The 25,175-nt window shown below is 55.0% G+C and overlaps 11 protein-coding genes and 1 non-coding gene across 12 annotated transcripts; 5 read left to right on the top strand and 7 right to left on the bottom strand.

Annotated features, from left to right (window-relative positions):
* Nucleotides 1–314: 314 nt before the first annotated feature.
* BO95DRAFT_268387 (uncharacterized protein) lies at nucleotides 315–1,176 on the top strand. Its single transcript, XM_025581566.1, has one exon. The coding sequence runs from the start codon at nucleotides 482–484 to the stop codon at nucleotides 959–961; it is 480 nt and encodes a 159-aa protein (XP_025446053.1). The 5' UTR covers nucleotides 315–481; the 3' UTR covers nucleotides 962–1,176.
* On the bottom strand, nucleotides 1,168–3,791 carry BO95DRAFT_405756 (S53 family peptidase; the record flags this gene model as incomplete). The annotated part of the gene is made up of 7 exons (XM_025584016.1): nucleotides 1,168–1,492; nucleotides 1,563–1,705; nucleotides 1,816–2,450; nucleotides 2,503–2,593; nucleotides 2,640–2,757; nucleotides 2,808–3,266; nucleotides 3,316–3,791. The coding sequence occupies 7 exons, from the start codon at nucleotides 3,789–3,791 to the stop codon at nucleotides 1,420–1,422; spliced, it is 1,995 nt and encodes a 664-aa protein (XP_025446052.1). The 3' UTR covers nucleotides 1,168–1,419.
* Nucleotides 3,792–5,666: 1,875 nt separating this feature from the next.
* On the top strand, nucleotides 5,667–7,153 carry BO95DRAFT_381337 (cellulase family protein). Its single transcript, XM_025583364.1, has 4 exons — nucleotides 5,667–6,078; nucleotides 6,127–6,300; nucleotides 6,356–6,923; nucleotides 6,975–7,153. The coding sequence occupies exons 1-4, from the start codon at nucleotides 5,671–5,673 to the stop codon at nucleotides 7,061–7,063; spliced, it is 1,239 nt and encodes a 412-aa protein (XP_025446051.1). The 5' UTR covers nucleotides 5,667–5,670; the 3' UTR covers nucleotides 7,064–7,153.
* A 100-nt stretch (nucleotides 7,154–7,253) lies between these two features.
* Nucleotides 7,254–8,480, bottom strand: BO95DRAFT_506544 (class I SAM-dependent methyltransferase; the record flags this gene model as incomplete). Its single annotated transcript, XM_025591196.1, has 2 exons — nucleotides 7,254–8,260; nucleotides 8,337–8,480. The coding sequence occupies 2 exons, from the start codon at nucleotides 8,478–8,480 to the stop codon at nucleotides 7,565–7,567; spliced, it is 840 nt and encodes a 279-aa protein (XP_025446050.1). The 3' UTR covers nucleotides 7,254–7,564.
* A 1,271-nt stretch (nucleotides 8,481–9,751) lies between these two features.
* BO95DRAFT_t49 lies at nucleotides 9,752–9,841 on the bottom strand. Its single transcript has one exon. It is a non-coding gene; the product is annotated as a tRNA-Asp (tRNA).
* A 1,180-nt stretch (nucleotides 9,842–11,021) lies between these two features.
* Nucleotides 11,022–11,619, top strand: BO95DRAFT_511350 (uncharacterized protein). The gene is made up of 2 exons (XM_025591428.1): nucleotides 11,022–11,353; nucleotides 11,434–11,619. Exons 1-2 carry the CDS (start codon nucleotides 11,105–11,107, stop codon nucleotides 11,464–11,466), a joined length of 282 nt encoding a protein of 93 aa, XP_025446049.1. The 5' UTR covers nucleotides 11,022–11,104; the 3' UTR covers nucleotides 11,467–11,619.
* Nucleotides 11,620–12,668: 1,049 nt separating this feature from the next.
* BO95DRAFT_506543 (tyrosinase family protein) lies at nucleotides 12,669–13,837 on the bottom strand (the record flags this gene model as incomplete). Its single annotated transcript, XM_025591195.1, has 3 exons — nucleotides 12,669–12,947; nucleotides 13,025–13,346; nucleotides 13,422–13,837. The coding sequence occupies 3 exons, from the start codon at nucleotides 13,835–13,837 to the stop codon at nucleotides 12,669–12,671; spliced, it is 1,017 nt and encodes a 338-aa protein (XP_025446048.1).
* Nucleotides 13,838–15,012: 1,175 nt separating this feature from the next.
* BO95DRAFT_506542 (histidinol dehydrogenase family protein) lies at nucleotides 15,013–17,099 on the bottom strand (the record flags this gene model as incomplete). The annotated part of the gene is made up of 5 exons (XM_025591194.1): nucleotides 15,013–15,030; nucleotides 15,602–15,853; nucleotides 15,920–16,619; nucleotides 16,681–16,727; nucleotides 16,782–17,099. 5 exons carry the CDS (start codon nucleotides 17,097–17,099, stop codon nucleotides 15,013–15,015), a joined length of 1,335 nt encoding a protein of 444 aa, XP_025446047.1.
* Nucleotides 17,100–17,488: 389 nt separating this feature from the next.
* On the top strand, nucleotides 17,489–18,423 carry BO95DRAFT_405749 (SDR family NAD(P)-dependent oxidoreductase; the record flags this gene model as incomplete). The annotated part of the gene is made up of 4 exons (XM_025584015.1): nucleotides 17,489–17,980; nucleotides 18,049–18,156; nucleotides 18,207–18,287; nucleotides 18,337–18,423. 4 exons carry the CDS (start codon nucleotides 17,489–17,491, stop codon nucleotides 18,421–18,423), a joined length of 768 nt encoding a protein of 255 aa, XP_025446046.1.
* Nucleotides 18,424–18,743: 320 nt separating this feature from the next.
* BO95DRAFT_506538 (purine and uridine phosphorylase) lies at nucleotides 18,744–20,560 on the top strand (the record flags this gene model as incomplete). Its single annotated transcript, XM_025591193.1, has 2 exons — nucleotides 18,744–19,802; nucleotides 20,438–20,560. 2 exons carry the CDS (start codon nucleotides 18,744–18,746, stop codon nucleotides 20,558–20,560), a joined length of 1,182 nt encoding a protein of 393 aa, XP_025446045.1.
* A 379-nt stretch (nucleotides 20,561–20,939) lies between these two features.
* On the bottom strand, nucleotides 20,940–22,558 carry BO95DRAFT_439177 (DUF500 and UBA/TS-N domain protein). Its single transcript, XM_025585673.1, has one exon. The coding sequence runs from the start codon at nucleotides 22,453–22,455 to the stop codon at nucleotides 21,157–21,159; it is 1,299 nt and encodes a 432-aa protein (XP_025446044.1). The 5' UTR covers nucleotides 22,456–22,558; the 3' UTR covers nucleotides 20,940–21,156.
* A 380-nt stretch (nucleotides 22,559–22,938) lies between these two features.
* Nucleotides 22,939–25,145, bottom strand: BO95DRAFT_470862 (Bicupin, oxalate decarboxylase/oxidase). Its single transcript, XM_025589540.1, has 4 exons — nucleotides 24,849–25,145; nucleotides 24,171–24,527; nucleotides 23,769–24,108; nucleotides 22,939–23,694 (listed from the first exon to the last, which is right to left on the bottom strand). The coding sequence occupies exons 1-4, from the start codon at nucleotides 24,873–24,875 to the stop codon at nucleotides 23,042–23,044; spliced, it is 1,377 nt and encodes a 458-aa protein (XP_025446043.1). The 5' UTR covers nucleotides 24,876–25,145; the 3' UTR covers nucleotides 22,939–23,041.
* Nucleotides 25,146–25,175: the final 30 nt, after the last annotated feature.

Genomic DNA, 25,175 nt, shown 5'->3' with positions numbered 1-25,175 from the left:
CGGAAACCCTGCAGTCTGCACGTTTTTTTTTTTTTTTTTTTCATTCATTCTTTTTTTTTTAATGTAGCATGCTACTGAGCGGAAATACCCGCGGGCGCCGGTCATAACAACGTACCGGGTACTGGATATACACAAAAATGTACATACTTACCTAAGCGGAAGCACTTTTCCACTCCGAAGCCGGCCAGGTCCATTCGCCTTGCCCAAAATTTAGGTCGATGTGGAGGTAAAACCTGGAGATTTTGGACTGTCTCACCATCGATATGGGAGATGACGACTCGGGAGGATCCAAGTTCGGTTGGTTTTGGATCCTGGCCCCAATTCTGATTCTGAATTTGAATCTGAATCTGGAGGCAAGGAGCTGACTGATGACTCGAGAGGTAGCACTGGGTTCTGTTGAGGCGCCTCGAGGCGAGTAAGTTAGCTGGATTCAACCCCGAGTCAAGCATCGCTGGGGGGGGGAGTTCGAGAGCCTTGGCGGATGACTCGGTCTGATGCTGGACCAGACCCAGAGTTTGAGATTTGTGTCGTTTGTGGCGCCATGACTCAAGCCTACAATGTTGTGTGCAGTGCGGCCTCGATACGACGCAGTTTGTTCGTTCTGCTCTGGCCTGACCTACAGGCAGTGGTTTGTGGCGTGTTGAAAGAAGCTCTCTTCTCCAGGAGCTCTAACCCTCGGCCGTGTTCTTCATCCTTGCTTTGGTGTGAGGGTTCGGTACGAGGACGGACGCTTGGTGGTGTTAACTGGTCCGGGGCTTCCCGTATCCGCTCCTTGGTCCCTTTTGCATCTGCCATGGTCCGCTCGGGTATCTTATCTGTCTTCTTGGGTCGGATCCCATATTCCAACAGTTTTCTTTGGTTCCTTGGAAAATCGTTGAGAATAGGGGGTGCAGTTATATCAAATTGCAGGCTGGTTTCGCGGCGAGGTTTTCTTGTATCCAGACTTCGAGTCGAATCCTAGGTCTCGCCCCGGGGCTTCTTGTTCGAAAGCACAAACTTTTCATCGTCATGCTTTCTGTTGCTCACAGGTGCCTGGACCACCTACCACACTGACTAAAGCTAGACACCAGCGGATCTTCGATCCCTACACATGCCACGTGGGCGACATGAGTGCGCGGTGGCACTTGCTCGCTAGTCATGTCAGGAGACTCAAGAGTCAAGACCCTTCTTGCTCGTGCATTAAGTTCAATAGCTTATGTACATTGACTTTGGGGGTTTTCTGGGTGGAAGGATCGATAGAAGTGCCACTCGCTCCGATCAGACCATGGGACGGGGCTGAGACATTTGTTTTCTGCCTAGGGAAGGTTTCTGGAATACGAGACATGCGAGGGGAGCAATAGCAATTGGCGGTTTGTAAGCTCGTGTGCTCGATTGAGCTTTGTTTGTTCAGTCATGAAGTTGTGGCTGCGACTTCGATCTCTACGGGAGAGACAGGAACAGCTTCTTCAGCTTGGGGTAGTTGGGCGTGCCCAACCCCGTAGTGGGATCCCATCTGTGGCGGTTACAGTATTAGTAAACTCTCGTGATCTGTGTCCGATAGAGTGCTTGTGGGCTGGACTTACCCGGGGATAGCGCTAAAGCCGTAGGTACCGCATCCGGCGTTGGTGCCGTTGGTGATATCATTCAGGGCTTCCGGGTGCTCATAGAGAACGGGGTTGATGAAGCCCACGGGGCCCTTTCCGACCGCGAGACGCTCCTCATTGATCTAGGAAATACAAAAAAATTAGCTCTGTTCGGGGCTGGAACATCGGTGGCCATTTCCTCCCCATCCCCCCCTAATTAGCATTGCGGGTCTCTCATGGGTCTAGAACTCACCAGCGTCAGCACGGAGGCAAAAAGTGGCGACGCCAAGCTCGCCCCGTAGAAATGGTACAGCTCCTCGCCCATGTAGGCGCGGAAATTGGCGCCGTTGGCCGCGACGTCGGGGTACGCGCGCCCGATGCGGTTGTACAGGCCCTTGGTCGTGTTGAGGTCGACCTCCAGCTCCGAGTAGTACGGGTAGGTCAGGTTGGCGCGCTTGAAGTACGTCGCGACCGCCTTCTTCTGGTACTCGGGCTGCGGGAAGTAGTTGGAGAAGCCGCCCGAGGAGCTGAAGTTGCTGGCCGTGCCGCCCAGGTTCACGTGCATCACGCTCTCCGCGTCCTCGTAGGTCTGGTCCGCGTAGAGCATCGTGCCGCCCACCGAGGTCACGTACGGGCAGTTGGACGGGTACTGCGGGTTGAAGATCTTCGCGTCCGGGCCCAGGCACCCGTTCGCGTTGCCGCCGTCCCCGGCGAAGGAGGCCACCCCGTAGTCGCCGGAGGCGAAGAGGATCGAGTGCCCTTGCAGGCCGAGCTTCAGGAACTCGTTGCATTGGCGCTTGGTGTATGCGACCGGGAGGTCTTTCTCGGCTTGGCCGTAGGATGCCGAGATGACGTTCGTGGGCTTGTAGACGCCGCATTGCAGCTTGCCTGTGGTACTGTTAGGCTTCCTTGCTGTTGGAATACGGCACCAGGAACATACCTTTGTATCCGCCAGCGTTGGGGTCAGGATAGACGGGGTCGATGTCCGGGTCATTGCCTTTCTCCCCGTATGCGCTGTAGGTGCAGTAGGACTGGAAGAGTTAGCTAGAGCCGCGAGAGGGGCAGGGTCAGACATACGCCATCCAAAGCATCCAAGAACGTGTTGAACAGGTTGGTAGTCGCGACTTCACGCGGCTCGTAGTACTGGTCGTCGACTTGATACAGGGTGACTTGCTGTGGGTAGATCAAGGCGTAGCTATAGATTGTCTTAGTTCCGTGCATCCTGAATCATCGCATTTTACTTACGCCATGTCAATGTCAATGTTCGATTCACCGGTGTTCAAGGAGCTGTCAGTCGGCACAGAGTAGTTGGCTCCGTCGATGAGCGCTGGGATAGGATACGTGCCCTGGGGAACCCAAGGAGCATAGGCTTTGTAGAAGAGATCGAGGTCGGCCTTGGCAAAGTAGTCGCCCTGCTCATACAGCCCCAGGGTGTTGCCCTTTGTCGCCTTCGTCGCATCGGGGATCTGGTACAAGGCCTTGATGCACGTGGGGGTCATGTTGGATCCGCAGCCTTGCAGCTCAGTCGGCAGCAGTTTGGCTTTGCTGGAGATGATTTCATCGCCAGTGACAGCCTTCACGTTGGAAGCATGACCGAGCTGCGACGCGCGCTTGACCTTCTTGCTTTTCTTGACCACCGGAGTGAGCTTGACCCCGGGTGTGATGTAATCGATGTGGTGCTGGATGTGTTCGGGGACATGGTAACTAGAGACAGATTAGCTAATGGTATGCCTCTCACAAGCGCCATTCACACCTGTCACATCCGACTCTGATACTCGCACTGCTGGCGCTCTCGTGCTCATGGAATTTAGTCTTCAAGAGGTTCTCGGCTTCGTGTGCGTAAGCATCAAAGGCCAGCCAGCCCTTGTTGTCGGAGTGCACAACTCGAGAAAGATCAATGCCAGCAGAGGCAAGCCATTCTCTCACTGCCTCGACGGCTTCTTCGGAGGGACTGAACATGTCATGAACCTGATCCGCTGTCCAGTACTGGCCATACCGAGCAGACTCCGGATGGGAGACTTCCATGAGGTAATCGTACCCCTTCTCCAGATTGCTCTGGGCCAGCCCAATGCGCATAGGCAGGACAGCATGGCTGTCGACGCGGGCCCTCTTGACCCAGTCCGAAGAGTGTCGGTCGCGCTTTTCATGCAGGACATGCTTGACTGTTGCGGGAAGAGCATTGGCGAAAGCCGCGAGGGCCAGAGCCACCGTAAGCTGGCGAACAAGCATCGTGAAGTCTGGTCAGCGCGCTCTGGGAACGAGCTGGCCGAAATCGAGCCGTTCAACGCGACTTTAAATAACATGGCAAAAGCCCCTCATGAGCAGTGGACCCCTTGCAAGCATGGTAAGTAGGTACCATGCGAGATTTGATTGCGACATGAAAGCCCACACCGCCGACAGACGAACCTCGATGGGCTTCTTGATTGGTTGGTGGTGGTGTCGGATAGGCTCTTGGTGCCTTGATGAACAAACGCAGAAGCGGTGGCATCCAAGCATCCTTGCGTGATCCTGGGCAAACGTCTATTGGGGTCATGCCGCTTATCTGGCCGTTGCAGAGGACGATTGGACTGTTGACGTTTCTAGCCTCGGTTAGCGGGTTTGTTATCTGCAGCTAAGCTTCCGGGGCCGGTGTCATTCGCTGTTGCCACCGGAGTATGATCGGAAAACCGACTGCCACAAGGCGGGAACACGATAAGAGCTGCATTATTGGGCAAGCTGTAAATTAGCTGCATGGCTGGTATGATTGCAGACCATGTCTATCGTTGCGAGTGCGGGATGAGCTGCACAGAAGAAAGCGGATGCTTCGTGGATCGAAAGATCGAACCACCAGAGATGAAGATGCATTGTTGTGATGTTGTGAGATCCGATAAGCTGCGAAACAGTAAGACACGGTCGCTCATTAGCCAGATTGGCAAGGCTCACTTCCTTTTGATCTTGGAATCGGTCAGTTTTGCTTAGTGAATGCATATTTATGAAATGGAAGTTTTAACTTTACCAGAAGTCCCGCGCAAAGAATAACTTCTTGCTCTAGCTTCATGTCGACGTCTGAACTTCAACGAAATCGTCGATTCAAGATGCCCAAGCGATGCACCATGTCATAACAGATGATGTGAGGAGTAAGAAGGTGAAGCCTTTGCAGTGTTGAAACAATGTCAAAGCAGAGGTGATGTTTGCATTGTAGACAAATCAGACACATCAGACAAACAGGTCACACTGCCCCTTTTCACTTCCCCCGACTCTTCATCGCTCATCTCCCATCTCCCATCTCTCCAAACACAATATGCTGTTACTTTTATCCTCCTCTGGCTGAAGCTTGAACCACTTCTAGACTTGGCGACTTGGCCATCGAGAGGGTGATCCTGCTTATAATAATTCAAGTTTCTTATGATCCTAATTGCTCCACGGCCGAATTATCCCAAAGGACTTATGATCGGCCTCAGCATGCGAGCACGGCGACCACGGACAATCGGGATGCCCAGGAGAAGCTCTGGTCGCAAAGCGGGGTAAGCATCGGCTAATTGCACCATTCAACCCATTGGTGCGTTTTCTTCATGCGGGGACGGGGAGTTGCTGCAGGGTTACATCAGCTAATCAACAAGCATGGGCAGAAGGACTTGCAGAGATGCTGAAGAACACCATGACATCATCCTCCAAAATTATCCGATATGGTTCCTGGACGTCCTTGACTATTCTCTGAGTTGATGTTAACCTAGGCTATTCACTTCAGGAACCTTGGGAGCACGTGCATGGGAAGCAGCTGTGTGGGCTATTCTTGCCCTCAGGGCACGAATGTCACGTATTTCGGTGATTTACAATGCGGGGATCAATGACTACATGATGCGCCAGGCAGTCTATTTCCCCGCTTGACGACAGGCACAATCAGGTTGTCCACGAATAGCACTCGACAACACCCGGACAATATGGAAACATCAGCAAGACCGGAGCATGGGTGAAAATGGGTCAATCATGCGACCTTTATTGACATGGGTGTATGCGGGCCAATCGTATGAGCGTCGGGGCGAGAAAGCTCATGATAAAAGGCGATAGTTCTCTGCGGCGCCCACAGACTCCTCCCGATTCTTTTCTCTATCGTACAAGCACCGTCAGGATGTATCTGCCAAGAGTGCTCGGTCTACTTTTTGCTGCAGGACCCCTGGTCGCCAATGCAATCTCATCTGAGCCTCTCTCTACTTCCGGGCGATGGATTGTTGATTCCGACGGCAACAATGTTACCTACGCCGGGGTGAACTGGCCTGGTGCAGCTGAGGCCATGTTGCCGGAAGGGCTGCAGTACCAGTCTATCGAATACATCGTCAGCAAGATAAAGAGTCTGGGCATGAACGTCATCCGCCTGACCTTCGCCATTGAGATGATCGACGACATCTATGACAACGGCGCAGATGTTCCGATCAAGACTTCTCTAATCAATGCCCTGGGAGAGACAAATGGAACAGCTGTGTACAACGACATCATCAGCAATAATCCTCAATTTAATGACGAAACTACTAGGTTGCAGGTGAGCAACGGCCCGACCTACTGCAGCACTGGATACTAATAACCGAAGGTCTACGATGCTGTGGCCAATGAATGCTACAAGCAAGGTATTTATGTGCACCTTGACAACCACATCTCCAAGGCCATGTGGTGCTGCAGCACTACCGACGGCAACGCTTGGTTCGGGGACACCTACTTCAACGTTGCAAATTGGCATCGTGCATGGACCTACATGGCAACCCACGTAGGTCCCTTCGAAGATTGATGTACAACCTCATCCTCGCTGACAAGAAGCACAGGTCAAATCACTTCCAGCGGTCAAGAGCATAGGCATGCGGAACGAGCTCCGCACTCCGGCCGACAACGCAACCCTGACCAGCACCTCCTACAACTGGGAGGACTGGTACACCAACATGGTGGAGAACGCGAAGCAGGTGCACAGCGCCAATCCGGATCTTCTAATATTCTTCTCGGGCCTCAACTTCGACGTGACCCTGTCGCCGATCCCCACCGCATCTGATCTGGGGAGCGGCACCGTCTTCCTGAAGACGGACTTCGATTTCGCGGACAAAATCGTCCTCGAGCTGCACAACTACGACTCTTCGGCTTCGAGCTGCAGCAGTCTGTCGTCGAGCTTGCTGAGCGACGGCTTCAATGCGCTGGAGACGGACGACTCGAGTATCAAGAATGTCTTGCCCGTCGTCCTGACCGAGTTCGGCTACGCGCAGGACGATACCACGTACACCGGGGTGTATGCTTCGTGCCTCGCGGAGTGGATCCCAAGTGTGCACGCAGGGTGGATGGTCTGGGTTCTGGCGGGTAGCTACTACATCCGGGAAGGAACTCAGGATTATGACGAGACATGGGGTGAGTTGTTCCGCGTTGCAATGCTGACTCGCTCAAGCTAATGATTCTTAGGACTCCTTGATCACACCTGGTCGGACTGGCGGTCTTCTGAGGCGATAGAGAATGGTATCGCTCCGATGGTTAACGCCAGTCTGGGGTAGACATGGTGAGGATTTCTTCAGCATTGAGGTCTATTGGAGATGCCAGAGTGTGTCGAGATGGCGGTGTTTTGAGAACTATCCTGTGTCTCGGCCACAACACATTCATAGTGATCAACAATTGTATTGCTTCAAACATCTTCGACCTACATGCATTCTTCTGCGAATTACGAATACCTCAAAAGCGAGCCTGGTCAGATCTCTTCATGCCCCAGAGGAAGATCACCGAGTCTGTTGATTGTAGACAAGCCACCAAGGTGATTAGCCAGACATGAAGATGTGACAAGCAACCCCTAGTCAGAAAAAGGAGGAAGGAGCATCACAGTCCGTACGTTGCAGCCGATACATCCCAGCACCATAATACCACCCTCCAAACCCGACAAGTCTCATAAAAATCGTACCTCATTAATCATACCAATATTCAGCACCCCTCTATCCAACTACACCACACCGAAAAATCTTCGACCCAGCCCAGCCCAGCACACGGCATCTCAAAGTCAACCCCTACGCCACCCGAGTAATCACAAACTCAATCCCCACCCTCACCCCCTCCATCCACGCGACATCCTCCTCCTCCATCCCCCACTCCTCCAACTCGACCTCCCGAACCACCACCTCCCACCGTGTCCCCGTCTCCGCCTGCACCGCCTCCCACATCTTCACGAAAGACTCGCGATTCTGATAGAACGTCACCCCCCACGGCCGAACATACTCGACGGGCCTCCGCCGCCCCTGCTGAAACCCGACGACCGTGGTGCCGGGCCTCGAGAGCGCGACGATCCGCCGACAGGCCGCCCGCTGGCCCGCCCGGCTGAACAGATGCAGGAACTGCGCCGCGATCACCAGATCGACGTTCCCTTGCACGGGGGCCAGCGCCGCGTCCGGCATGCTGTGGAAGTCCCCCTCGATGAACCGCGCCTGCATGCGATCCTCGTCGCGGAACAGCTCGTACCCCAGCTGCCAGAGGCGGGGCTCGCGGTCGAGGGCAACCATGCGCGTGGTCGGGACGCCGTGGGCAGCCAGCAGGCGGAGGTCCTGGCCTAGTCCTGTGCCGAGGTCGAGGATTACGGATGATTCGTCCGGTAAGCGGCGCGCGCGCGCGACGAGGGTCTCGAATTCGGGGAAGCCGGCTAGTCCTGGCAGGAGGAAGATCCACATCCCTATGCAGGGGTAGTTGCCTAGCGGCCAGGCGCGGTTGCGCTTTGATGGTCAGTTTGGTTGGTGGGGGTGGAAGGTAAGGTATGGTGGTTGGGAGGAGAAAGGGAGAGTCGCGTACGATGTTGTGGAGGTGGGAGGGGAGTTCCTCGTCCGGGATCTCGCTCCAGCTGTTGTAGACGAATCGTGTCGAGGGCTTGAGGCGGGCGCCGTAGTCGGGACGGTACCAGACTGAGGGGTTGCCTGCGGAGAGGGTTGGGGTCATGATGATAGCAGAGATGTGATGATGGTGTTGATGATGGTGCGGTAGCGGAAGGGTGATGGTTGCGAGGGAGGAGGGAGTGGTTCAGGTTGATGAAAGCTGATCTCCTTAGCTGCTGTACGAGACAGCTCTGCTGGCCCCTACTGCGAGAAGAGCCATTTTTAAGTGATGTAAGCTGGCGCTTTTTTGGAAACCATTCACTGGCAGTCATGAGAACAAAGAAAGCGAGCCACTTCTCGTATCCGGCGGGCTAGCCCGAGCTGACGGCGTGTAAGCCGGCGACAGTTCCGCAAGCGCTCATTCACAAGCGTGATTAGAGGGGTAGGATTACATGGTTCCTGGACGTTCAGCCCGTCGACTAGGTGCAGTCAGCCTCTCATTAACTGGTGGGGTTAATTTCCTCGTCCAGTTATCCTCTGATCTGACCTCGCGAGCGCGGGGCAAGTAACAGTCGATGAGAGCAGAGTGTGCATCATTCAAAGCTGTCTGTCTGTCCTTCCGATCGTGCCTTGCAATCGTCCGTGCGGAAGATGTCATCCGAGGCTTCACGGCTTGACGATCCAAAAGCTTTGGGTGGTGACTGATCAGCTGGAGCACAGGCGCCACGCGTTCTAAGAGCCCATCCAAGAACCCAAGCACAGCCGCTGAGAATGCCAGAGCGAAGGGTACACAAGCACAACATCGCCTTAACTTGGCTAAATAGCTAGAACCTCTTGGGAAAGAGCTCAGATGTGAAGCCAAGCATTTTTTCTTGGTCTTGGTGGCCATGAGATGCGGGCTACCACGGCAATAACTAGCGTACGGAAGGTTACACATCGTTCGTCGTCCCAGATGCTGCATTTCAGGAACCGTGCAACTCTCGATGTAGCCACTTTCTGTTAGCGCTTGACGGTGAAGCTTGATGCTATGGATTTATCGCAGTTGAATCAGCTTTGTGTGTCTACCTATTGCTTCTCTGACCGACTGCTGACATGCCGAAGAGATGTTTGGCCGATGAAGGCAACTCTCTCATGTCCGAGAACAAGCAAAAGAGAAGGATTAGGGAGGGGGGAAGTGAACTTGGTGAATAGGGGAAACCAGGGTATGGATGTGACACAGCAGCATCCGAGCGGCAACGACCTGAAGGTCATTATGGGGCTGGGGATGTACATCGGTGTGATCTGTATGGTGTTTGCGCCCAATTGCATGGAAGTTGGATATTTTTACTGTAGGGACGGCTTGGCAAAAAGCATACCTCCTTTTACGGGGAGCGAAGGGAAGAAAGCAAAAAGAATCTCCCCGACTGGGAGTCGAACCCAGGTCTCCCGCGCTTGTTCCCGGAAGGGATTGACAAGCGGAAATCATGACCGTTAGACCATCGAGGAATGGAGATATCAAAGGAGGCCTAAATTGGCGACAACACAGCTTTTTTCCGACAAACATCAGAACAATGCTGTTTCGAAATGCCTCAGGCGGAGTGTCTGCTTGTACCCAGTAAAAATCTTTCGGTGGGAGTGGGAGTGGAGTGTGGACTTCAGAATAGAGTCTTGGCATCACAACAACTAGTTCGACATTGTTGGGAATACGATATGCGTAGCCACCAATAGCCGAAGTCTCGAGTCAATATTGCATACTTGCTCTTGCAGAGACAGTGGCCTGTAGGAGCAGTCGAAGGGCATGAGACAATACTACCATCCCAGCCAGCGAACTTGCATTTTAAGAGATTAACTTAAAATTCCTACGGGGTCGACAAGTGTTTGAATGAATTATTCTGTTCGGAGGACCAAAATCATACAAACATTTCTCATACTTGGACATAATTACCCAAGCCGAGTTTATCTACATCAGGGCCTCATTCACCGAGTAAGATTCTACCGGTAGGCAAGTGGTGTTGTAGCTAACCCGGGAGTGTAATTCCAGCCAGGGGAGAAATGGTTGGACCAAAAGAGCGGCGGAATATGATATGGTTCCACAGATGAGTTCGTTCAACCCCGAATAAGCTTAACACGGCGGGATTCTGCATGATGCAAGGGTACAACTCCATTTATTGATCAAGGCTGCTCGACCCCAGTCCTCAACCGAACCATCCCTCAAAGCCAAGAGAACCCCCTATGCAAAGCACGGTTCGAGGCCTCTCGAGACCTGCGAGCCCCTGGCCTACAGTTCGGCCGCATGTGACCTATCAGCCGCCCAGTCATTTTATTTGCACCAATCTGGCATGTGAGCGACGAGCGGCAGGCATCTATCGGTTTACTGCAGGAGAGGCAATATTCTCGACTAACATTACCTTTTCATTGAAGTCTGATTGTCGGCTCCTCATTTCGATCAACAGGCACCATCCACCTCGCCTGCGACGATTGAGCCGTCCTGCATGGACCCTGACCTGCAATTAACGCAACACCATCAATCGAATCGATCACATCAACCCCTGAATCTCCTAAACGAGTGAATGGTGAACGGTGCTCACTGGATATGAGTCGATTGTGCGAGATATGAAGACCTGAAAAAAAGGTATATAAATCCCCCGACCACCGGGCCAACCTCTCTCAATCATCCCAACAGCATCTCTCACTCTCTCCAGCCTACTCCAACTACCAAACCAAGCCCACTTTCAAGCTTACGCTTCAATTCTCTCCACCACTTTCAAGATGCAGCCTACCGTTCTCCTCATGGGCCTTTTTGCCGCCTTCGCCGTCGCCGCGCCCACTGCCCCCGGCTCCAGCACCGACGTCACCTCCAACGTCAACTCGAACAACCCCCAGGACAACAGCCAGAACGTTGAGCAGACCCAGACCCTTCCTATCAGCGTCGCCCACGATGGTATCCTGAACAACGACGACATCGTCAAGAACGTCGACGTGACTGCTCTCAACGACGTCGCCAACGACCTCACCGCCGTAAGTGCAACCGCCCATAGCTCCGCGAGCCCTCCGTGCAGAGAGTAAGATCGCATCCGTACTGACTTAACCCCCAACAGGCTGTCGGCATTCTGGGAACCGCCTCGGCTTAAGGCAGCGATCATTGACTCCGTTCAAAGCCCCGGCCTTCGAGACTTTATGCGAAGGAGATAGGCAATGGCGGGAAGGAGTGGAGGCGGGATTTGTCTTGACTCGTCTTGTACTTAGACATTTTCTCTTCTGAGGTTGATAGTAATTTAATCGAGATGTGTTTATACACCTGAATCAGCCGGTCATAACCTGCAAAAAGGAGTGGAAGGTGTAGAGAGGTGCTCTGGGGCTCGGATTCTCATCCGAAAGCCGCACAGCAGGAGTCTTAGATCCATGACTCCAGATTGCGTCCTCGCGGTGCGCGAGGTAAGAATACGTCACCTGTAGCGAAGCGTTCTTCCATAGGTTCTTGATCACGCTCAACCAAAACAACCAAGTGGACCGCTTTACATTATGGCTCTGGTGATTCGAATAGCATCGCAATACGGAATATACCTGGAAGTATCTGGTGGATGCGTAGGCGGGACTGCTGGTACTGAATCAGAAGCAGCACTTTCGTGATCGTAAGCTACATCGTACACGCGGAAGGAATGAGTGAGCCGTATGTGTATAGATATGTATGATATATGTCGGTGCATTTATACATACTGTACTATGTATCTTGATATATATATGACTCTTGTTTGCAGCGACCAGAGCCGTGATCGAAAACTGTCAGGACTCAGCACAAGATCAATATCATCTGTAATGAGATTAAGCCCGTCATTGAACACTCCACTCGGAACATGATTTCAAGCATCGAACATAGCAGCAAGCTACCCCGCACATCTTCATTTTTGAAGACTCGAAGGCATGAAGTCTTTCCCGCCAGTCTTGGCATTATGATGCCGCCGCCCGCATCGCGCGATAGGGCGTGGCTGGGCACCTATAGTATCATGACAGTGGTCTGTCGATATGAAATCCGGTACGTGACCGTTGCAGCAATATCTCAGGAATAGCCCTGCATTCGAGACAGAGGCTTAGCCATGCGATGCAGGATCTGTAGAATGGGCCGGGGCAGTTGAGTAACATGATCAGACTATACGAGCCACGATTGGGGACTGAAGATTCGGTACTGGGAAATGTACATCATGCACACGCAACAATCACAAAACTCTCATCTATAACTCTATCGAAAAGTCGAAAGTAAATACTATCCACAACATGGTCCGAGTGTAGCCCACAATGCCAAACGTCAGGCTAGAAAGCGAAAGCTACCGCCCCCCTAATCATAGCCATAGCACAGATAACCACCCTGGGTGTTCATGACCGTGCCGATCGTGACATTAGGCTTGATCTCAAACGAGGACAGCGCGTAATGCAGCGTCGCATTCTGCCACCCGCCAGCCGGCTCGACGTTGGCTGTGTGGTTCAGCGTCGGCCCGCTGATGTCGTACATGCGGTTGACGGGGTCCGCCTTCTGCCACGCCCACCACACCTTGTCGATGTAGGCGTGGTGCATGAAGAAGACCGGGTCGCCGGGGGAGGACTTGATGTCGGCCATCTACACTCCCTATTAGCAGGAATCCTCACTCTCGAATGGAATGCACAGCAATGGGGGTAACAGGGCAAAAAACATACCACACCGCCGATATTCGTATGGACTCCCTTGTGCGGGATGTTGGAGACGCAGTCCCACCACGGCGAGTAGGTGGTGTACGCGTTACACGCGTTCAGCGCGGTGCTGTTGGCGTTGGCGATGGCGGCCTCGTTGTCCCACGCGCGTCGCAGGCAGTAGTCCGTGTCCTCATCGCCGGGCCCGATGTGCAGGGTCATGTTGGCGAAGCGGCCGTCGGTCACGCAGGAGCCCGATCCAGTGCCGTTGCCTCCGAAGGCGTCGGCGCCCCACATTGTGGACTGGAACATGTTGCCGCTGTCGGCGTCGAGTTGTTCGTTCCAGTAGCTTTGGGGTGGGTCATGTTAGCGTCGTGTTTTACCAGGGGATGTTGAGGGTATCGAGGGTATGGGGGCAGCGTACGGAATCGAACCGGTGTAGCCGCACTCGTCGCGGAGGAGGGTCTCGTAGATGTGCATATAGTATCGGTGCCAGGGGAGGAACTGGCCCACGTGGTGGATGATGTCCGCGTACGCGGTGTTGGTCATCCCGCGGTGCAGCGCCTGCAGGTCGCTGAACCGGCTGGTGGTCGCGCTGAGGCCGGACTGCGCCGGCTTGTCCATCAGGCACTGCAGGGCGTCAAGGAAGTGACTCTGCTCCTGGGTGGTCAGGTGCCGCCATTCCTTGCGGATGGTCATCTTCTCCTTGGTGCAGCCGTCGGTGAAGTAGGAGGGGATGTAGTCCGTCGTGGACTCGCGCTTCTGCGCCGACGCGGGGACGGCGGCGGCGGTGGCACTGGCTGCCAGAGCCAGTGCGGTGGTGAGAAGTGAATACTTCATTTTGAAGTAAGCTTGAAAAGATAGATTCAACGAGTGACAGTCAATGATTGAATGTGAAGAAGAGAAGAAGAGAAAGGCTAAGAAAGAAAACGAGGGGAGAGTGGTCTGCGGGGAGAAGAATGCCAGCGGTTCTGGCTCCTGGCTGGTCTTTATACAGTCCTCCCTCGAGGTCCTTCGTATCCCACCGATACACATACTTTCGTGTCTGTGACGGGAACACTTGACAGCGCCCTGTGGGGAGTGAATCATGATTCTCAAGGTACAGTGCCTATATTCGGCATCGTCTGTGGGTGAGTGATGAGGTCCACTGATCAAAGTCCCGCGTGGACAGGGCCCGCAGTCGTCGGTACCATCGGGAGACGGAGGTCAATCGACTCGTCACCTCCGAGACTATACTAAAGTGATTCTATGGAATGCGAACGAGGTCGGTTCCTCACTGTAGCTAGAGATGTATAGCAGCTCTAGTGACAGCACTTGTGCCGGAGTATTCCCGAGTGGCCGACCGATCTGCTGGAAGATCTCTGCACACCGGTATGAGTCTCAACCACCACATATACTCAAGATGATCGCTTTGACTAGTCTCGATGCACATACTCACATCGGATTATTCTATACGAAGACCTCAATCTATTGACAGTTGGACTTTGTCCGAGTTGGTCAAAGTCTCCGCATGGGACGCGGCGGACAGGTCTTGGCGCTAGGGCTGGTAGCGAAAGACGCGCGTCCCGAGCCGACAGGCCAGAACGCCGCTGAAGAAACTCGACCCTGACAGCAAGGAAAAGGCGCTAATGCGAACACATCCCCATAGGGCTTTGCGACGGCGGTTAGAGATCGATATTAGTTCGGTTTGGATAACGATTTCGAGAACCTTCACCGCAGGCGTGAGCAATGGAGAATTAGGAACTAGGGCCATGGACTTCCGAAGGGAGATGAACTGCTGACTGGACAGTATCAATGATACTTTTGGCATGGTCTTGAAGGACACAGTCCTCACGAAGATCGTATGCATCTAAGCCTCATACATGGCTGGCTAAAATTGGACAGGAGGTGAATCCATCAGTCATTAGCTCAATCCAAGATCTGACCTGGAACCCGGCTACAGCCGACACAGTTTAGCGTGAAAGATTGAGATAAGATGCAGTCGATCCCTGCCTTTTTCACAATCGGCTCCCACGTCAACCACCAGGAATTCCCTTCCCTTGGGACGCGCAGTCCATGAACAGGCACTTTAATCTCTGTGGCGATGAAGTGCAATTTAAGCCAGGATCATCCCTTGATTCTCAGCCAAGCCCACGCAATCTGCGTCTTGGCCAATGCTTGGCGCTGAGATGGTCGAAACCAGTCTAGCGTGCTGCATCGTATAGCTTCAAGGCCGTGAAATGCGCTATCCGATTGGGAGACTGGACTCAATCCACATGCCGCTGACTCAGATTCAGGCCGCTGAGTCAGATGCTCTCTGGCCTTTGCACAGAAAAGCCAATCCGATCTACTGTTCGGTAGGTACATGTTGCCGTTGCCATTGCTCCTGCGGGATGGAGATAGGCTTATCAGGCGAGACGTCAACTTGCAAGCGGTTTATGGTGGAGCTGACTAGGATCAAGGCAACGATTCTTGTTGACAGTACGCGTCTATCACTGATAACGAGTGCGAGGTTTGCTCTGGTGTCTCATGACCATTTCATCTCAAACGCGGATGCAGCTTGCCTTAACCCCAGAATGACTACACTGCACAGTCCCGACAACCCTCTCCTGTTCCATCAGACACGCCCTCATGCCCCTGCTCAATCCACTTGAACTCTTCTTTCAGATGCAGATGAGCTCGTAGGTCCCCGGACCGGGCGTGTCCCTCGAAAAACTCCGCCCTTGCTGCGCGACCACAGAGTTTACCAAGCTGTCCACTGGCTTCATCCGACGTGACCTCCTGGTAGGTAATGGTCCGCAAGAACTTCCCAACCCAGAGACCTCCAGTGTAGCGAGCCGCCTTTCTCGTAGGGAGTACGTGGTTGGTTCCGATACACTAAGAGCCATAATTTAGTCTCCCGTCATCCCTGCGACGTCCTCAACGCAGACCTCGAGCACTCACCTTATCACCATACGACACGCAGGTCCGCTCGCCCAAGAACAGCGCGCCATACGCCGTCATCTTCTCCAGCGCATCGCGCGGATTCCTCGTGAAGATCTGCACGTGCTCACTGGCGATCTCATCCGCCATCTGCCAGGCCTCGTCCATCGTATCCGCCACGATCGCCTCGCCCCAGTGCTCCCACGAGACGCCCGCCAGCGCCGCCGTGGGGAGCTCTTTCAGGATCTGGGTGATGTAGGCGATCGCCGTCCGGGCCACTTTCTCGGAGGTGGTCAGGATCACGCACGGCGAGTCGGGCCCGTGTTCCGCCTGCGACAGGATGTCGGTCGCCACGGTGAACGGGTCCGCCGTCTCGTCGGTCACGATCAGGATCTCCGTCGGCCCCGCGAAGAGGTCGATGCCGATCTCGCCGAACAGCTGGCGCTTGGCCTCAGCGACGAAGGCGTTGCCCGGCCCCGCGAGGAAGTCCACCTTGGGGATGGTCTCGGTGCCGATGGCCATGGCGGCCACCGCTTGCACCCCGCCCAGGATGTAGATCTCGTCGGCGCCGGCGAGGTGCATGGCTGCCACCGTGCTGCTTGGGATCTTGCCGTTGATCGGGGGCGTGCAGCCGATCACTCGCTTGACTCCGGCCACCTTGGCCGTCAGGATTGTCATGTGTGCGGATGCAAGCAGGGGATATCGGCCGCCGGGGATGTATCTGCAGTCGATGCCAGCATGTTAGAGCGATGTGGTTATGTCGCACACGCCAGGAGACTTACGCGCCAACGGTCTGGATGGGGATGTTCTTCTGGCCTAGAAACACTCCCTGTACAGTACACGATTAGCATACACAACTCAATGAGCAACGGAGAGGTAGTACCGGCTGCGTCTCGATCTCAAAATCCTGGATCGACTTGCGCTGCGCCTCGGCGAACCGCCGCACATTGGCCTGCACCTCCTTGATGTCTGCAATGGTCTGCTCCGGGACGTCCGCCATGATCGCCTGGATATCCTGCGAGGACAATCGATAAGACGTAGGCGACCATTTGTCGAACTTCTCCGAGTACTTGCGGACAGCCGCGTCGCCGTTCTCTCGGATGTCGTCGATCACCCCCTTGACGATGGCCGAGACGTCAACGGACGGAGCTGTCGACTTTGTGCTCTGCGGCGCCCGTTCTTTGAGATATGTATAACCCATGATATAGTCTGCTTTTGAGGAGTGTGCTCTGCTTGAAAGCCAATTTCAGTAACACTGTTGTGCTGGATACCACATCTTTATACCCCTCGCCACCACCCGCGGCCCTCAACGGCTTCGGAACAAAGTCCGAAGTATCCTATCATCCCGAAATCTACTCAAACAAACAATGAAGTCGGCCTTCTGTCCGAATACTGCATATTTGTAGCCGGAATTGAAGTGGACAAACTTAAGTTGAGGGGATGCGCAGTACATACCTTAAATCACTTCCGATGTGGAGCCGAAAAGACCAGCCCCCCTTTTTCGGATAGTTCCCCCCCGTTCAAAACCCAACCACAACCCCCTCCTCCAATCCCACCCGAATCCATCACTTTAATCTTCTGATAGCTCCAATGACCACCCCAAAAGTAGCCCTCATAACCGCCGGATCCCGCGGCGTCGGGGCCGCGGTCGCGCGCGCCCTCGCCCGCGATGCCCACCTCCGCGTGGCGATCAACTTCCACTCCGACCACACGGCCGCAAATGCGCTGGTCGCGGAGCTCACAACCCTCTCGCCATTACCACAGGACTCCGCTGCGCCGAGCTTCATCGCGCTGCAGGGCGACATGGCGCGTCGGGAGGAGATCACGCGCGTGGTGGCGGAGACGGTGCGCGCCTTCGGGCGGCTGGACGTCGTCGTCTCGAACGCGGGCTGGACCCGGATGACGGACTTCATGGATCTGGATGCGGCGGATCAGGAGACGGACTGGGATCGATGCTTCCAGGTCAATGTGAAGAGCCATTTTTGGCTGTTTCATGCGGCGCGCCCGTATCTGGATGCCGTGGGGGGTTGCTTTGTCGCGACCGCGTCGGTGGCCGGGGTGAAGCCCAGTGGGAGTAGTTTGGTACGTCTGCCTTTCTACCTTTGATGAACGCGGGTTGAGGGTTAAGGACGGATGCTGATTTTCGTCAGCCTTATGCCGTGACCAAGGCGGCGTTGATTCATCTCGTGCGCAGTCTGGCGGTGATTGCGGCACCGAGCATTCGCGTGAATTCTGTCGCGCCGGGGGTGCTTTTGACGGTAAGACCTTTTTTCCCTCAAGATATGGGAATGTTGGCTGAAAGTGTCAGGATTGGGGCCGTCAGTTTTCGGAGGAGAAGCTTCGGTCGGTTCAGGAGAAGAACGCGCTTAAGCGATTCGCTACCCCGGAGGTTTGTGTCGGAGTCCTTAGAGATAGAGGGGTCACTAACTCCATCACAGGATGTGGCAGATCAAGTCCGCTTCTTGGTGATGAGTTCCTCGATCACAGGGCAGAATATTGTGATAGACGCCGGGTTCTCACTGTAGATATCATCAGAGAAGAATCGAAGTTTCTCGCGAAATGTGTTTCCCAAGTCCTGCGGGTTTGCACAAAGTTCAAAAGGTTTCGTCGATCTATTGGAGGGCAAAGAAGCCGCAAGCGCCCCTATAAGCCACCCTCTCACCTCAGCGCTAAGCAAACCAACAGCTTTATGATGATAGTCAGGCGTAGCCTCGGCGCTTAAGTTCCCAATCCCTTCTCCTAGGCAACGTAAAGAATATGGGTAAGAGAACCGATATGTTGTAGCTGCCATGCCTGGCTCTGCTAGCCAATTTTTCAGAGCGACGGCATCTCTGCTTTCGAAGTCATGCCCCCTGTATATCATCTTCCAACCCGCGACCAGTTCCAGATTGCCATCATCTGCGCCCTACCCGTCGAAGCAGATGCCGTACGAATTGTTCTGGACGAGACGTACGAGGCCCCTAACGATGAAAATCTATGTGCCAAACCACCCGACGACCCCAATTTCTATACCCTGGGACGCATAGGCCCGCAGCCCGTTGTTCTGGTCCAATTGCCCGGTCTAGGGACCCTGAATGCCACGATCGGCTCGGGCTATCTGAGACGGCAGTTCCCCAAGGTCCGCCTGGCCCTCGTGGTCGGTATCTGTGGCGCCATCCCGCGACTGCCAGATGGAACCGATGTCTTCCTGGGAGATGTTCTGATCAGCGAAGGCGTTCCGCGTCAAGCGGACGCGGTGTCAGACGAACTGGTTCGAAGACCCTTCCCCAAGTTCATGGATACAGGTTTTCTCGACCAAGAAGCAAAGCGTTCGCTAGGCCCTAACGACTTCTCTCCTCAGACCCTCAACCCCGCGCGCGACCTTCCACCGGTGCAGCAAACCCTCGCCCGCTACCTGCAAGCCGCGCAGCGCTCGTCCGGCGAACCGAAATACCACTACCCTGGAGCAGACCGCGACCGGCTCTTCCCGGCGCGCTACCGGCACCGGCATCCGGACTCGATGCCGTGCGATCTGTGCAGCAGGTCCAGTCGCACTGATGGTCCGGGCTGTATCGATACGGTCCACCTTTCCTGTGAGGATCTGGATTGCGAGCGCTGGGGGGGAGAATCGAAGATCCGATGGCGTTCGGATGTGATTCCTTCTGGCACAGTACCCCGCCCGCGTATATTCTGCGGGGATGTCGGATGCACCGACTTGGTGATGCGGTCCGGCGAGGATAGAGACCGGTTTGCGGCGGAGCAGGCGGTTATTGGGTTCGAGATGGAAGGCGCCGGGGTGGAGTTGTATCTCCCTTCTTCCGTTGTGGTGGTGAAAGGGGTGTGTGACTATGCCGATAGCCACAAAGAGAAGCGGTGGCAGCCATATGCGGCGCTCTCTGCGGCTTGTTGTGTCAAGGCGCTTCTTGTGGGGGTTGCTGGCGAAATTCAAGGCTTGGAGAAAGGGCCCTGTGGTGGGGATCAGGTGTCTCGGTCGGTCGCGCAAGATGGGCCAGCGTTTGGGGAGGAGGAGGTGCCGTCTTGGTCTTGGAGGTTGTGTGTTGCCGTTTGTCTGGTCGGTGTGTTACTATGTTTGTATGTGTGTGATGACTCGTTGAGAATGTCGAGCTTGTTCTGAACGGGATCCCTCGACACGGCAGTCATAAGCTTGTTCTAGAAGAGAGTCAAGTCCACTGTAAGATATTTAGGATTGCAACCTGTATGTGTCACACCAACTCCCCTCCTAGCACCTAAAACCAGCCACCTACCATCGAGTCCGCACAGCAAACCCTCCTTATCGGGACCATCCAAGACACTCCCTTGTCCATCAGATAAGATCCAATCCCCAGCATGAACGCATCCCACATGGCACCGAAAATCCCCTCGCGTCCCAAGCAACACGTCCAACACGTCCAGCCCTATAAGTGGATTTCTGTGATCAGTTGACATCTCGACAGACCAGACACTGCGATTGGCCCTCGTCGCGCTAACACGTCCCAAGTAACACTGCCAGCGGAGACAGCCCTACAAGTGGATTTTCGTGATACTTCGACATCTCGACAGGCCAGGCACTGTGATTGGGTGGGTGGTGTCTCAGATCCCTGGCGACGCGTCCCAAGCAACGCGTTAGCCTTATATGTGGATTTTCGTGATGCTTTTGACCTCTCGACGCTGCTGGTATGGTGATTGGACGAGAGGGGGCGAGTTGGTGCTGCCGCGTAGTGAGTAACACACGGGAGTGGGGACGGCCTTATCTGTGGAGTTTCGTGATGCTTTGACTTCTCGGGGGTAGATGTAGGGATTGGTGGGTGTTGGGCTGGTGCCTGGGGATTATTTTGAGGAATGTCTGTTTTGTTTGAGAGTCTATAGTGCCTTCATGGATCACGATGAGGGCTATGGAAAGAATAGCTGCGCGCAAGATAAGCTGGGATCCAGAAGAACTTTAGCCTGGAATGGGTGTGCTAGATAAAGTGAATGTTATTATTTGCATATCTTGGAGAGGCCCAGAAGCCTATATGGTCGCATTCTGGAACAAAAGGTCCTCAAGACACAGATCAAACTATGGCACCTATCTACATCGCAAAGCTAGTATTTAAGAGAACAATCAAGGACTGTCACAATCTCATATTCAATTCCTGCCCTTGAATCAAAGGGAACATTTAAAAAAAGAATAGACGCTATCATGGCCGCGTGCTGTCAATACTATGTACATAAAGTGACGTAAAATCGGTCAGAAAGACCATGGAAACTGCTTGTTGACATTCTCAGATCCCCCTTCTGTCTTAGTACTTGTTCTGCGGTACTTGATTGTGCTGCCCCGAATAATACTCCGCATTCGCAGGCGGTGCTTGACTGTAGGACGCATGGGTGTTGGGCGGTCCTTGGTTGTACTGCTCAGACGGGTATTGCGCACCCGAGGGCGGGCCCTGGTTGTAGCCCGTGTGGGGGTTCGGCGGCCCCTGGTTATACTGCTCCGGGTGGTATTGACCCTGATTGGGTGGTGGCTGGTTGTAAGGGAGGTTGCTGTTGGGCGGGACTTGATACTGCTCCGGGTTGTGCTGCACGGCCTCGGGCGGGGGCGCGCCCGGCGCCTGGGCGTGGAACATGTCGCTCTGAGCCAGTTGCTCCGGCGGGATATCGCTGGGGCTGGGGCCGGTCGGAATCTGCACCCCAGCCGGGGCCTGGTCGAAGTTGGCCTGACCGGCCGCGGACTGAATTGTGTGCACCAGCCCCTTCACGGAGGGGTTGTTCGACCGGACCTGACCGGCCAGGATGTCCTTCACCGGCACTCTGCGACCGTAGAATTTCTCATTCTCATCCGACCGTTCCACAATGATTGATCCGTCGATCTGGATGCCCCCGTACAGTCCCTTGGACTTCATGTAGGTCCAGATCGGCGCGCGTCGCTTGTGCACCTCGCTCTCGACGACGCCGCCCATGCCAATCGGACCCGCAGCCACGCTGACCTCACTGCCCAGCGTGACGCGCAGCTTGGTGAAGGCCTCCAGCGCCTCGTAGGTGTTGATCACCATGACGCAGTCGTAGATATCCGCGCCGGCCAGGAAGCCCACACCAGCAGTGTGCAAGAGAATCCCCGAGGGCTCGGTCCACTGACCCGTCTGAGGATCGCGGGCGATGAGAATGCCACTGCCCCCCGCACCGCTGAAGCCCCAGCCCCACCGCATCGCAGTGAAGACAGCCAATCCCTTCGCCTCCCGAATGACCTCTGCGGGGACCTTCTTCAATACCTTCTGCTTGCCCCGCGGCTTGTCGATCTTCTCCTTCTCCTTGTCGTTGGAAGCCTCAGGCCCGCTGACGGGCGGAGCGCTCTCAGCCTTCTCGTCGATGTAGACCCCCTCCTTGCAGAAGCTGCGCAAGATACGGGCGGCCTTGTCGCATTCCTTGTCGATGGACATGGGCCAGAAGGCCTCCGCGCCCAGCTTGTTGGAGAGACGGTTGACAGGCCCACCGAGCTTGTCCAGGGCGTCCCAGCCCTTGTCGAAGGTCTTCTTGCCGAAGACTTTGGTTTTGTCCCATATTTTGCTGGACGAGCTGGCGGTATTTTGTTGTGGTTGAGACATTGTGAGGATGTGTAAGAGGCTTTTGTTTGTCGGTGAGGAAGATCAAGAGATAGTGGGAAGTGCAGTGGAAGAAGTCAAGTATATGTAGGTGGGCTGTCGAGAGGCTGACGTCGAAGGCACCAACATTAATCTGTAATTAGGTTGAATTGGAGGGGCAGCTCAAGCTAAGCCTTCGTAATCCGCCCTACAACCGGCTTAGCGCGCCTTTTCCCCCCACCAAAATGTGGGCTGAATGATTTCATCGCCACACTTTCTCTCCACTTGGGCTTGGTCCGATTGGGAAATATTCTCGTTTACCTGCTTGGACTCCAGTCATGAAGTTTGAGTCCGTCGCATGTGAGAGGGCTGAGCAAAATCTCAGTATTTAGGCAAAGACGAGATGTATGCATGCCCTATCGTTCAGCCACGAGCTTATCGCTTCTCGGATCGATGACGTCGGCCGATATCGGTCTACTGACCGTTAAGCCTTGTGTGTTTGCATTTCTTCCGAAGGATTACAAGCCATAACGTTCATAGTACACCACACAATAAGCTCAACTTTATCGTCACTTTCGAAAAGAAAATATGATATGACTTCCTCCCTCTTCTAGGCCCTGGTATCCCGAATGGGATCCTTCTCCGCGCTCTCCACACTCTTCAGAAACTCCCTGGCCGCCTCGGGATCCTCCGCGAACAGATGCTCCGCCACGTTCCGCCGCGGCGTCTCGCCCATCCACTGGAACAGCGAGAAGTCGCGGAACCGATCCGCGCGGAAGATCTCGAGCACCTCGACCTCCTCGTCGTCCGACAGGTTCTCGATGAAGTGGCCCATGTTCTTGGGCACGATCCCCACGTCGCCCGCCACGTAGTCGAAGGTGCGCGCGTTGCCCTCCGCGGCGAAGATGGTCACCCGCGCCCGCCCGCGGATGAAGTACGACCACTCGTCCGCGTTGGGGTGCCAGTGCATCTCGCGGAGGGCCCCCGGCTGGATCGTCAGGTGCGCCGCGGCCACCGTCTTGGAGATCGGGAAGTTGGACGAGTCGGTGATGCGCACCTCGCCGCCCGAGGTGCGCTCGGGCTTCTGGGCCAGCATCTTGTGGGTGAACCGCTCCTTGGAGGGTTTGAAGTTGGGCGGGGTCTCTTTGGGGATCGAGGCCGGGTGCGAGCCCGGGAAGATGTATTTCTCGCTCGTGGGGAGGTTCTTGAACAGTTGCGGGCGGAGGCGGAAGTTCTCGGCTAGGACTGCTTTGGGGGTGTGTGCTATCGGGTTCTTTGCATTAGTCTGGATAACGGGCGCAGGTGGGATGGGGAAAGGGGGTGGAAAGTCAACGCACCCATCCAGTCCGTCAGCAGGAACGTCGACTCCTCACTGAAATTGCCATCGTCGAAGATCAAGAGAAACTCGGTGCCGTTCTCCCCGAGGCCCTGCAGACTGTGCGGGTGGCCGGAGGGGAAGTACCACAGATCCCCTTTTTCCAGATCGTCGATGAACGCGTTCCCGTCGAGGTCAATCCCTGTCACGCGCACCTGGCCCGCGAGGACGTACGCCCATTCGGCCTCTCGATGCCAGTGTAGCTCTCTGTAGACTCCGCTGTCGAGGCGCATGTTCACGCCGGCGAGCTCCTTGCTGGTTCCGAGCTCGCGGACGGTGGTTTGGCGCGTCCAGCCGCCTTCCTACCCAGAGTCAGCATTTATCTGAACATTCTGGTAGTGATTTGTTTCTGGTAACCACGCACCTCAATTCGCACGTGGGAGTCAGAAAATGACCATCGCATGTTGGGCAGCGAGCCATGGTCGGTGCTTGGGGGTCGAACAAGGTCGGGGTTCTGGCGCTCGCGGTCCTTGTTCCGCGGTCCCATCACCGAGGCGCCATCGCCCATCCGCCAGGGAAGGGGCTCTCGATCTTCTCCGATAGCATCTACCTTATGGTCCCAGGGATCACGGTGGTCGGGGGTGAAGGGCTCTTTGCTGTTGAAGAAAGTCGAGGGCGAGGAGGCCGGAATCTGCATCAACTGCTGATAAACGTCGTTGGGTACTGGGCCAGCATGGCTGTGTCCAATCAAGCCGGTCACGGCCACTAACGCCAGCAGGGACTGGGGGGACCTCGATAGCAATTGCATGTTGTAAGTGTGGGCGAGAGGCGATTGTCTGGGGAAGATCGGGTCTGTCGCTGAGGAGAGGGTCGCCCTCTTTATAGGTTGGTGAGGGGTTATTCGTGCTCTGCTTCCGGGCTTTCCGACAACGTGGAAGAGAACCAGGGGGGGTCAGAAACCGGTCATCGAGTGGGGACGGATTTGGGAAAAGGGGCCTCTCATGTTGAACAGAAGGGCTGTTGGGTCAAAGCTTGGGTTTTGCTTGTGCTTGGGTGGGGGGGGGGAATTGATGCGGGTTATTGGCGGACGGCTCAGCCCTACAGGGCTGGGACGGCACGTCATGGTCATTACGACGTCACCTGCCTGTCAACAGTTGCTCCCAAGCGGCATTTCCACAACGCCCTATTTTCCGATAGGTATGCAGGGGGAAATGCCAGGCTAGCCAACTCGATGGCCCAGGAGCATCGACTGGGGATGCGAAGATTTGCTCCTGAGATGAGATGGGCCTTCGTCCCCGCTTTCGAGGGAAAGTTCTTGCCCACTACTGCCTTAGAGTGGTCATAGTATCATTCTCCCCGGTTCCTTCTTGTTGTACGCTCTTGTATGACAGAAGGTTCACTGTGCGAGCATGCTACACATCACACATTC

The sequence above is a fragment of the Aspergillus brunneoviolaceus genome (genome assembly GCF_003184695.1).
Source record: "Aspergillus brunneoviolaceus CBS 621.78 unplaced genomic scaffold BO95scaffold_8, whole genome shotgun sequence".
Taxonomy (NCBI): Eukaryota; Fungi; Ascomycota; class Eurotiomycetes; order Eurotiales; family Aspergillaceae; genus Aspergillus; species Aspergillus brunneoviolaceus.
The sequence above is the reverse complement of the archived record's forward strand: the minus strand, read 5'-3'. Positions and strand labels throughout refer to the sequence as shown.

What these genes read in the sequence shown, in the direction of transcription:
- BO95DRAFT_381337 (XM_025583364.1), top strand. Translation starts at nt 5,671, where the DNA reads ATGTATCTGCCAAGAGTGCTCGGTCTACTTTTTGCTGCAGGACCCCTG. An exon ending in ACGAAACTACTAGGTTGCAG is followed by an intron (nt 6,079 to 6,126) that starts GTGAGCAACGGC and finishes TAATAACCGAAG; the next exon opens with GTCTACGATGCTGTGGCCAA. An exon ending in GGATTATGACGAGACATGGG is followed by an intron (nt 6,924 to 6,974) that starts GTGAGTTGTTCC and finishes AATGATTCTTAG; the next exon opens with GACTCCTTGATCACACCTGG.
- BO95DRAFT_470862 (XM_025589540.1), bottom strand. Translation starts at nt 24,875, where the DNA reads ATGACCATGACGTGCCGTCCCAGCCCT. An exon ending in TGACGTGCCGTCCCAGCCCT is followed by an intron (nt 24,528 to 24,848) that starts GTAGGGCTGAGC and finishes AGGTCCCCCCAG; the next exon opens with TCCCTGCTGGCGTTAGTGGC. An exon ending in ACTCCCACGTGCGAATTGAG is followed by an intron (nt 24,109 to 24,170) that starts GTGCGTGGTTAC and finishes GACTCTGGGTAG; the next exon opens with GAAGGCGGCTGGACGCGCCA.
- BO95DRAFT_439177 (XM_025585673.1), bottom strand. Translation starts at nt 22,455, where the DNA reads ATGTCTCAACCACAACAAAATACCGCCAGCTCGTCCAGCAAAATATGG.
- BO95DRAFT_511350 (XM_025591428.1), top strand. Translation starts at nt 11,105, where the DNA reads ATGCAGCCTACCGTTCTCCTCATGGGCCTTTTTGCCGCCTTCGCCGTC. An exon ending in TCGCCAACGACCTCACCGCC is followed by an intron (nt 11,354 to 11,433) that starts GTAAGTGCAACC and finishes AACCCCCAACAG; the next exon opens with GCTGTCGGCATTCTGGGAAC.
- BO95DRAFT_268387 (XM_025581566.1), top strand. Translation starts at nt 482, where the DNA reads ATGACTCGGTCTGATGCTGGACCAGACCCAGAGTTTGAGATTTGTGTC.